Source organism: Heterodontus francisci, chromosome 29 (genome assembly GCF_036365525.1).
Source record: "Heterodontus francisci isolate sHetFra1 chromosome 29, sHetFra1.hap1, whole genome shotgun sequence".
NCBI lineage: Eukaryota > Metazoa > Chordata > Chondrichthyes > Heterodontiformes > Heterodontidae > Heterodontus > Heterodontus francisci.
The window spans coordinates 4,765,945-4,777,644 of NC_090399.1; the positions used below are offsets into that span (position 1 = coordinate 4,765,945).

Consider the following 11,700-nt stretch of genomic DNA (forward strand, 5'->3'; position numbering starts at 1 on the left):
CATGGACTGCAGCGGTTCAAGAAGGCAGCTCACCACCACCTTCTGGAGGGTAATCAGGGATGGGAAATTAAATGCTGGCCTAGCCAGCGACACCCACATCCAATGAACAAATAAAATAAAAAATCTGAAGGCACTTTTAAATTTATGACAATCTTGTTAATGCATACGAAAAGTAAGAATACCAGCTAGTGTTCATCATACAGACTCTTCCCTGCTGATGTTGAGTTACTGGTCAGGATCTTGTACACATGAAAATGGCACATTCAGGAAGTGGATTCAATTTTTCTGGCGCCCCCATATTTATAGTGTACACCAGCTATCTTCACTCCTCTGTTTTCCATTTGCTCCCACTCCAGTCCCAGTTTTTCAGCATCCACCGCTCCATTTTTAAATCACTCCTGCTTATTTGCCTCCACAGAGGAGTTAGTGGATTGTGGATGTTTATCTTTATACTGTTTCGGATCTTTAATACTTCTAGAGGATCACCTGAAGCCTTCCCTGGTCCAGCTACTGCTGCCACTTCTCTTGTTTAAGGTGCCTACTCCCACCTATTAGATTAGCTGTCTCTTAACTTATGCTGTCCAATTTCCTGCATGTCTATCTGATAATGTGTTGATCAAAATGTTACCCAGACTTTAGAGAAATCCTCTGCAAATTCGGTGTTACATCCTGAGATTCGTGCTCTATTCCTCCTGTTATACAGATCCCTTTACTGCTTTGACACACAGTGTTGATGGCTTCAGTCACTTACTCAGGGGTACCCACAAGAAACCAAAATATGAGAATGGAGAGGCTTCAGGCAATTGACAACCAACAATGTGAACATTCAAATAAGATCTAGGAACCCGTTTAGATATTTCCCAACTGGAGTCACAACTGAGGAAAAAGAATATAAGAGTTTACCGGGTTTAATGACATCTATCATTTCTCTCCATACTGTGTACTGTAAAGGGCCGTTGAACTTTTCGATAGACAGAGCGACATCTGTGACTGACAGCACTTTATAGTCATCACTACTCCTGTAAGTATTAAAACGTTGATGTTTTAAATTGACTATAAACACCTTTCTCTGCTATTTTACCAAACTGTGCAGAGTTTCAGTAAAGAGCATGTCCTACCTTCTCTTCCGAGATGCTTCCTCCTGAAAGAAATAAATCACAGATTTGAGTTGATGCAGACTGACCGTCTACATCCAGACAGCAAAGATCACACCCAAATTGTTACAAATTGCTAGTATTCAGAGTTTTAACCGCTGTCAACACATATGTAGAAAAAATAGTATTCTAATAGTCGTTTGGTAGTACAGAACTCGAAAATTGTTTTATTTTATTTTATTTTATTTATTTAGAGATACAGCACTGAAACAGGCCCTTCGGCCCAACGAGTCTGTGCCGACCAACAACCACCTATTTATACTAACCCTACAGTAATCCCATATTCCCTATCACCTCCCTACACTAGGGGCAATTTACAACAGCCAATTTACCTATCACCTGCAACATGTCTCTATTTTCAGCAATATAAAGAGCATTCTCCTCTTTTTGAGATATATTCATGATTTGAACTTGGGTATCAAAAGCACAAATGATATTTTTGCACCAGGCACATGCTTGAAAATGTAATAAATAGGGAGGAGGATAGTAGCAGCCTTCAGAGGTTTTGGGCAGAGAGATGGCAGATGAAATTTAACACAGATGTGCGATGTGATGGATTTTCGAAGGTGGAATGAGGAGAGGAACTAAAAACGAAATGGCACAATTTTAAAGTGGGTGTAGGAACAGAGACACTTACACAACTTGTTAAAGGTGGACGGGACAAGTGGATAAAGCTGCCAAAAAGCATTTGGGATTCTTTGCCTTATAAATAGAAGTATAGAGTAGAAAAGCAAGTACGATATGCTAAAATTTTATAAATCACTGGCTAGGCCTCAATTTAAGTATTGTTTCCAATTCTGGGCACGACACTTTAAGAACGATGCCAAGCCCTTAGAGGGGATGCAGAAGACATTCACCAGAACAGTACCAGGGATGAGAGACTTCAATTATATAGTAACCTACAGATGCTGGGATTGTTCTCCTTAGAGTAGAGAGTGTTCAGGGAAGATTTCAGAGGTATTCCAAATTATAAGAGTATTTTATAAAGTAAATAAAGAGGAAGTGCTTGCACTGCTAGGTGGATCCTGACCAGAGGGCACAGGTTTAACATATTTGTCCAAAAAAAAGAGGCGACATGCAGAAATATTCTTTTTCAAAGTGTGTTATGATCGATAATTACACCTCTTTAAAAGGTGATGGAAGCGGATTTAGTAATAACCTTCATAAAGGAATTGGATACATTATTGAAAAGGAATAAAAAGGTCTGGGCCTAGAGCAAGGGGGTAGGACTAACAAGCCAACTCTTTCAATAAGGACACAGGCAAGATGCGGCGAATGGCTTCCTTCGTGGCTGTAGGGTTCTATAGTTGTCTATTGTTCACATGTAGGATATATAGGTCAGATACTGGAGCTAAACATAGGTCCTTCTGGCAGACACAGCGATTGTCACACTCACCCTGACAGACACAAACATAAAATGCAACTGCCATTGAATTACAATGTGGGTCCCTGGAGAATATTAAACTTGGACAACACAGAAGTAATTACAAACCACGGTCAATATCACGGCAACCTATTCCCAACAATGTCGGAGCCGGTTAGTGCAGTGACAACAGCACATTTCCTCTCTAGTTCTTTTCTCAATGAAATTAAATCTATGACCTCTGGTGACTGACTCACTTGCTTAGAACAGGCAGCACCCCCCGCCCTTCCCCCCACTCCCTCCACCTTGGCTTATCAAACCCATGCTCTCCCTATAATTATGAATACCTCAATCAGGTCTCCCCTTAACCTTCTGTGCTCTAAGGAGAATGATCCCAGCGTCTCCAATCACTCCACATAACGGAGGTTCCTCATCCCTGGTATCACCCTAGTAACCCCTTCCAGACCCTCGACATCCTTCCTAAAGTGTGTTTCCCACAATTGTACACAATGCTCCAGTTAACGCCTAACCAGAAATTTGTAACGGTTCAGCATGACTTCCTTGTTTTATTTTTGCGTTTAATGTCGTTATTCACAAAGCCACCTATCGCATACGCATTCTTAACAGGCCGTTTTAATCTTGCCTTAAAGCATTTTTCATTGGCTATTTTGCCATTGTTTGAAATTTCACTGAATTAACCCACAATACATCCCCTCACCTTGAGAAATATCAGCTCGTCTGTTTGGTCCATCTGTTTCTGTAACTTTGACAGCTCCTCCAGAATAAAGTTCAAATTCTCTTTAATTTCGCCACTGTTTCTCTCCATTGTTTCTAGAATCCTCCCCTCCTCATCCCTGAGATCTCTGAGTAAACTCTGCTCTTTCTCAGTGAGAATCTGGTGCATTTCAGCAAACTGGGATGTAATGTGGGTCTGCAGACTGCTCGACTGTTCCTACAGAATGAAATGTGAAACAGAATTAATGTCCCGCGATAAAGGGAACAAAACTAACCGAGATCCCAGAAAATCAGCACAGGGAGACCTTACCCTAACTTCAGAAATCAGCCGTTTCTGTTTCAGTTCCGTTTGTAGAACCGCCGATTTCTTTCCTGTGAGAGAATCTATGGAAGATTTCAGCTGATGCTGGAGTCGGGGGAGAAAATGACAGAATTCAAATATTAGACCATGAAAATGTTATCGGGGATGAAATCTGTTCCCTTTTTACCTTGTAGATTTGAACAGCTTCTTTAATTGGTAGGAAGCGGTGGTCCAGGTGTTCCCGCGAATCTCTGCACATCACACAGATCAATTTCTTGTCAGTTTCACAAAACAGCTTCAGTTCTTCCTGATGTTCCTCACAGTGAAATTTACTTTCCTTCTCTTTCAGCTTTAAATTTCGAGCTTTCTCGGCCATTCTCGCTAAGGCCCGATTTGCCTTGAGGTCTCGTTCCGGAATCTCCTCTCTACATTCCGGGCAGGAGTTTGTCCTCTTTTTTGCCCAACACCGTTTGATGCAACAGCGGCAGAAGTTGTGCCCACACTCCAGTATTACCGGATCGGTGAAGAGATCAAGACAAACGGGACAATTTAATTCCTCGGTGAAGCTGTCCGCACCCTCCACGGAAGCCATGTTCAGTTCTGGTACTTCCTGCTTCGAGCGGCTGTTGTTTTGTCTTTGTGGGCGGAGTCGCACCTGGTTCGCAGTCAGAGATCAGTCTTTTATCCTCCTTCGCGGCTAATGACGTCGTATCGCATTTACAAAGTCAGTCTAAGTGGTTTTAGGGTCTTCTTATAATCGTATTGAGCATGCTTACTCAGGCTGCAGAAACGGAGAAGGGGGGAAAAAAATCGGGGAGAGGAGAAATCAACGCTCATTTGGCACAAACTGAGCTATTTGCATCGATTTTGTACCCAAACCTATCATGCAAAATGTTCTCCCTCCATTGGGTAGATGGGGAGAGGCAGGGGGGGGGGGGGGGGGTGATGGGGAGAGGAAGGAGGCAGTGATCAGAGTCGCGGAAGGGTGGGGTGGGGGGAGGGGGGCTGCAGGGTCGCGTGTGGTGGTTAGGGAACAATCAGCGGCAAACCAATGAAGCCTGCGCAGGTCCTTGCGGCTCTGTCGTGGAGCTAACAGGTAGACGGCTGCACCTTCCCCGGCTGCACATACAGGTAGTTGCATTTCAAAGAAAACTTCTCGATTTATTGCAGTCCTCCTTAGCTCCGTTTAAAGAACTCTGGCGCACCCTCAATTCATCTATGAGTGTTTCCAATGCCATCTGTTTTTAGGTAGACTAGGCCTTGCACTTCTGAGTTTTTCAGCTGTTTTGTGTGGCAAGCTGCTTGAAACTACGAGCTGATAGCACAGAGACAGAAGTCAGGCATCTGGGACCTGGGTGAAGGGGGCAAACAACTGTGTTTCTTCTTAACCAATCGGCTTGCATGTTCATGGAAAAAGCGAGCGCATGGACAGGGGAAGGAAATGTGAAGTCGGCTCAGTGAATTCAGATACAGAAGAGAAATAAAGAGATCGAGATGAACTTTGGACAAAGAGAGAGAGATTGAAACGTTACAATAATGCGTCTTATCGGATTTGACATTTAATGTATTCAGCAGCAATTCAAAACTGAAGCATTTTCCGCGTGAGGAAGGTTAATTGTCAACCATTAACAGTTATGACATCTTTTTAACGGTGACTTTGACTGAAATGGATAAAACACAACTTTCTGTGGCGCGTTCCATTTTATCTATTGAGTAAGTACAGGAACTTCACATCATTCAGTGTTTTTTTTTTGGTGCCCTTTTTGCGAAGTTAATGGTGGAGCGGTGTTCCTGCACAGCAACATTCGGATTTTCATCATTTAACTGCATCGGCACCTGGTTTGAAGTCACAGTACCAACGATAACGGCGGCAACATTAGCCTCATCATTACTTTGACAGCAAAATCTGGGCACACGCTTACCTGAACTGAGTTGGCTCGGCAATGGCTGTGATCAAGGCAGCTCCCGTTTATAAACTGGGCCTCAAATAGGCGTTAGACCCCCGTATTTACAGAGGCAAAGGGCATAATGTCTGTTTCAAGTGCAAATCCTGAATGCCTTTTAATCTGCCTTGATAAATATGGTGGACTAATGCGATTCGACCCGTTTTTGCAACGGCGTCGAATTTCGGAGCACGTGTCAGCTGCAGCTCACGTATACCTCCGAGATCCTGGCATGCAGTCCCACTCCGGACATGAGCTCATATAATTAGGCAAGCACATAAGGACGTAAGAAATAAGAGCTGGAATCCTTCGGGCCAAATTCGCCAGTCAAGAAGAACACACTGATCTTCGACCTCAACTCCATCTTTCCCCAGTATCTCCATATCGCTTGCTACCCCCAAATTCATCACCATTTGCCTTAAATGCTCAATAACTGAGCATCCAAAGCTCTCTGAGGTAGAGATTTCTAAAGGCACAACTTTCGTGGTGAATAAGGTTGGTGAGCTACCAGCACAAATAGCCGTGTGGGAATATGATGTAGTGGCGATAACGCAAACGTGGCTTAAAAACGGCAAGGACTGGGCGCTTAATAATCAAGGATACAAAATGTTGAGAAAAGTTGGGGAAGGGAAAAAGGGAGGTGGGGGTGGAAGTACTGATTAGGGAAGACATTGTAGTGTTGCAAAGAAAGGGTGTCCTTGAGGGGGTAAAGACAGAATCTATTTGGTTAGCGTTGAGTATGATCACGCTGCTGGAGGTGTTCTATAGGCCTTCAAATAGTGAGAGATAGAGAACAAAGAACAAAGAACAAAGAACTAAGAAAATTACAGCACAGGAACAGGCCCTTCGGCCCTCCAAGCCTGCGCCGATCCAGATCCTCTATCTAAACATGTCGCCTATTTTCAAAGGGTCTGTATCTCTTTTCTTCCTGCCCATTCATGTATCTGTCTAGATACATCTTAAAAGACGCCATCGTGCCCGCATCTACCACCTCCGCTGGCAACGCGTTCCAGGCACCCACCACCCTCTGCGTAAAGAACTTTCCACGCATATCCCCCTAAACTTTTCCCCTTTCACTTTGAACTCGTGTCCTCTAGTAATTGAATCCCCCACTCTGGGAAAAAGCCTCTTGCTATCCACCCTGTCTATACCTCTCATTATTTTGTACACCTCAATCAGGTCCCTCCTCAACCTCCGTCTTTCTAATGAAAATAATACTAATCTACTCAACCTCTCTTCATAGCTAGCGCCCTCCACACCAGGCAACATCCTGGTGAACCTCCTCTGCACCCTCTCCAAAGCATCCACATCCTTTTGGTAATGTGGCGACCAGAACTGCACGCAGTATTCCAAATGTGGCCGAACCAAAGTCCTATACAACTGTAACATGACCTGCCAACTCTCGTACTCAATACCCCGTCCGATGAAGGAAAGCATGCCGTATGCCTTCTTGACCACTCTATTTACCTGCGTTGCCACCTTCAGGGAACAGTGGACCTGAACACCCAAATCTCTCTGGACATCAATTTTCCCCAGGACAGAAGCAAATCTGCAGGGAAATGACAGAGATGTGGATGAACTATAGAGTGGTGACACTGGGGGACTTTAATTACCCAAATATCGATTGGGATAATATTAGAGTAAAGGGTAAGGAGGGAGAGGAATTTTTGAAATGTGTTCAGGAGAACTTCCTTGACCAGTATGTTCTCAGCCCAACTAGAAAGGAAACATTGCTGGATCTAGTGCTGGGGAATGAAGTGGACCAAGTGTCTATGGGGGAAGACTGGGATAGGAGTGATAATTGTATCTTCAGGTTGAGACTAATAAGGGAGAAGAGCAAGGAAGAATCTAAAGCAAAACGTTTAAACTGGAATTGGGCGAACTTGTATGGGATGAGAGGGGTTTTGGCCATGGTAAAAGCGAACCAAAGATTGACAGGAAAGCTGTATCAAAAGAATGAATGATCTTTAAGGAGGTGGTGTTTGAGGTAGAGGTTAGGTAAATTCCAACAAGGGCAAAAGGTAAGGGAACCAAAGCCTTGGATGGCGAGTATGATAACGAATATGATGAAACAAGGAAAGAGGTTTAATGATTCACGTCAGGTAAATTCTTCAAGAGACAACGAGGTAAATTCCAACAAGTTGAGACGGGACGCGAAGAGAAAAATAAGACTGGTAAAGATAGAATATGAGAATACAATGGCAGTTAACATAAAAGGGAACCCCAAAATCGGAATGTAAAGTGTGAGAGGGTATGTTTGGAAGTGCAGCGCAAGGCTAGAATACTTAATAAGTACTTTCTATTGGTGTTTACTAAAGAAGAGGATGCTGACAAAATATTGGTAGAAGCAGAGATGGTAGAGGTAATGGATGGGGTGAAAATTGATAAGAAGGATGCACTGTAAAAGCTGTCGATGCTTAGAGGGATAAATCGCCCGGTCCGATGGCTTGAATCCCAGGTTCCTAAAGGAAGTGGGAATAGAGAAGCAGAAGGTCTTGCCATAATCTTCCAATCTTCCCTAGCTGAGGGGGAGACGCCAGAGGACTGGAGAGTGGCAAATGTAACACCCTTATTCAAGGAAGGATGCAAGGACTTAGTAAGTACAGGCCAGTCAGTTTAACATCAGGTCTGGAGAAGGTTTTAGAAACAATAATCAGGAAAAACACACACACACACACACACACACACTTGGAGAGGTTTGAGTTGATTAGGGAGAGCCAGCACGGATTTGTAAAAAGCAGATAGTGGTTGACTAATCTCATTAATTGTTTGATGAGCTAACAGAGAATGTTGATGAAAGGAAAGCAATGCATCTTGTCTATATGGATTTTAAGAAATCCTCCAACAAAGTACCACATAAAAGGCTGGTTAACAAAATTGAAGACAAGGAATAGAAGGGTCAGTATCAGCTTAGATAAATAATTGGCTTAAGGGCAGAGACGTGTGGTAAATCGTTGTTTTTAAGATTAGAGGGTTATAGAAAGTGATGTTCGCCAAGGTTCATTGCTATGAAGATTGCTTTTTAAATGTATATGTATAAATGACTTGGATATTGGAATACAGAATAAAATTTCAAACTTTTCCAATGATACCAAACTTGGAGATGTGGCAGACAATTAAGATGATACCAATATACTGCACCAGGACATAGATAGGCTAACAAAATGGTCAGACAAGTGGCAGATTGAACTTAATGCAGAGAAGTGTGAGATGATGCATTTTGGTAAAAGGGTTAGTGTGAAGAAATATAGACTAAGAGGTACCATTCTAAAGAGTGTGCAGAGACAGAGGGACCTGGGGGTTCATGTGCATAGATCTTTGAAGATAGCAGGACATACTGAGAGAGTCGTTAGCAGGACATATGGGATGTTGGGCTTCATAAATGGAGGTATTGAGTACAAAAGCAGGGAAGTTATGATGAACATTTATAAAGTTTGGGTTAGGCCACACTAAAGTATTTCGTCCAGTTCTGGTCACCACATTTTAGGAAGGATGTGAGCGTCCTTGAGAAGGTGTAGAGGAGATTTACCAGAATAATTCTAGGGTTGAGGGATTTTAGCTACAATGTTAGTTGGTAGAATCGGGACTTGTTCTCGTTGTAGCAAAGGAGATTGGGGGGAAATTTGACAGAGGAGTACAAGATTATGATAGATTTAGATATAATATAGACAAAGTAAAGATGATTGTACAACACAGATTTAAGGTTTTTGGCAAGAGATGCAAGGGGAAATGTAAGGATGAACTTTTTAATGCAGCGAGTGGTGATGACCTGGAACTCGCTGCCTATGAAGAGGGTGAAATTGGAGACAATCAGGAATTTAGAAAGGAAATTGAATGAACACTTGATGGGAATAAAATTGCAGGGCTACGGATATGGAGCGGTGGAGTGAGACTGATTGGAATGCTCTACAGAGATCTGGAATACATTCTATGAGCTGATTGGCCTCTTTCTGTGCTGCAATCATTCTATGACTTTGAGTGAATAAATTTCACCTCATCTCAGTTCTACATGGCCGCCTCCTTATTCTGTGACTGGGACCCCGTGTTCTAGATTCCCCAGGCAGTGGAAATATTTTCTCAGCATTTACCTAGTCAACCCCTTTAAGAATTTTATATGATTCAATAAGATCACCTCTCATTATTCCAAACTGCGGGTAATATAAGCACAGTCTACCCAATCTCTTCTCATTGGACAATCCCCTCATCCCAGCAGCCAGTTGTTGCACTCCCTCTAGGGTAAGTACACCCTTCCTTAGGTAATAAAACCAAATTGCAGAGAGTACTCCAGGTGTTGCCTCACTAATCCCTCGTATAATTGTGTCAGATGTCATTATGCTTGTACTGCAATCCCTTTGGAACAAGATCTAACATACCATTTGCCTTTCTAATTGCTTGCTGTACCAGCATGTTAAATTTCCCAGGTTCCTCTGAATACAATCATTTTCCAGTCTCTCACCATCCAAAATATTCTTTTTAATTCTGCCTCGTAAAATTGATAGCTTCACACATCGTCATATTGTCTTCCATCTGCCATATCCTTGCCACTCACCCAACCTGTCGATATCCCTCTGAAGTCTCTTTGCATCCTCCTCACTACTAGCTTTCCCATCTAACTTTGTATCATCAGCAAACCTGGTTACATTGCATCCAGTCTCCTAATCTAAGCCATTATTATTGAGTAAAATTGCTGAGGCTAAAGTATTGATCATTGTGATACCCTGCTAGTTACAGCCTGCCAACACTAAAATATCTGGTTTATTATTGTTCTCTGTTTTCTGTTAATTTACCAATCCTCACTCCGTGATAATATATTGCCCCAATCCCATGAGTCCTAATTTTGTGGAATGACATTTTGTGTGGCACATTATCTAATGCTTTTTGTTTTAAGATTCATGTACACTACACTGGTACCCCCTCGTCCATCTCATTAATTACATCCTCAAAAACTCTAAAAGATTTCACTTTCATAAATCTGTCGTTACTCTGCTTAATCATATTATGATTTCCCTAGCCTTGTTATGAAGTCCCAAATAATATATTCTAGCATTTTCTCTACTACTGATGTTAGGCTAGAAGGCCTATTGTTCCTGGTTTTCTCCTTTCCTCCTTTCTTAAATTGCACGGTTGCTTTCTCTACCTTCCAATCCTTGGGAACTGTTCTGGAATCTAAGGAATTCTAGAAGATCAAAGACAGTGCATCCACTATCTCTACAGCTACCTCTTTTAGAACCCTAGGATACAGGTCTTCAGATCCAGGAGATTGGCTGCCACTTAGTCCTGTTAATTTTTTGCAGTGCTATTTCTTTACTTAGACTGATCTCTTTCAGTTCCTCATTCTCGCTAGACCCTTGTATCCCCATTGTTTCTGGAAAGTTCTTTGTGTCTTCTGCTGTAAACACAGATCAGAAGTATTTGCCTAATGTCTCTGCATTTCCTTTTCAGAGACATCTGTCTCTGCCTCTAATAGGCCCACGTTTACTTTTACTAATCCCTTCATATTTGTATACCAATAGAAACGTTTGCAATTTCTTTTCATGTTTCTTGCTAGTTTAATTTCACATTTTGGTTTCACTTTCCTTATCATTTTCATGGTCCTCCTTTACTGAATTCTAATATCTTCCCAATCCTCAGACTTTCTACCATTTGGTAATATTCTAACCCCCTTCCGCTGTTCTAATACTATCTTTAACTCCTCTTCTTAGACACTGTTGGACGAGTTTTTCTGTCGGTTTTTGTGCCTTAAAGGAATGTATATATGTTGTAAATTATCTATTTTTAAAATGCTAGTCATTGCCAGTCTTCCATCATATCTATTAATTAAATTACTTTCAAACTCTATATACATTTTTTATCATATTATGGTCCATCTTACCCAGATGTCCATTTTCTACAAGGTTAGTTATTGACCATTTCTCATTACACAATGCTAGAACCAATTACCCGTTTCTTAGTTTGTCCCTCGACATAATGATTCAAGTTGTATACAATCCAAGAACTCGTTCACCACAGTATTCCTGCAAATTTGGTTTGCCCAATCTATGTGACGATTAAAGTTACCATAATTACTGTATTCCCCTTATTACATGCACCCTTAATTTCCTGAGTTATACGCTGCCCTACACTACATGTACTAGTAGGGGGATAATGAACCACTCTCACCAATGTTTTCTGCCCCTTGCTTTTTTTTTAGCGAAACCCAAATTC

General features: G+C 42.0%; 1 protein-coding gene across 1 annotated transcript in view; it reads right to left on the reverse strand.

Annotated features, from left to right (window-relative positions):
* Positions 1-11,700, reverse strand: part of LOC137345657 (uncharacterized) — a 52,006-nt gene that overhangs the window by 3,216 nt on the left and 37,090 nt on the right. The window contains exons 18-22 of the mRNA XM_068008901.1: positions 3,741-4,217; positions 3,563-3,658; positions 3,236-3,469; positions 1,119-1,141; positions 904-1,019 (exon numbers count right to left, since the gene is read on the reverse strand). Coding sequence (XP_067865002.1) covers positions 904-1,019; positions 1,119-1,141; positions 3,236-3,469; positions 3,563-3,658; positions 3,741-4,217 — 946 coding nt within the window. The remainder of the gene's footprint in view (positions 1-903; positions 1,020-1,118; positions 1,142-3,235; positions 3,470-3,562; positions 3,659-3,740; positions 4,218-11,700) is intronic.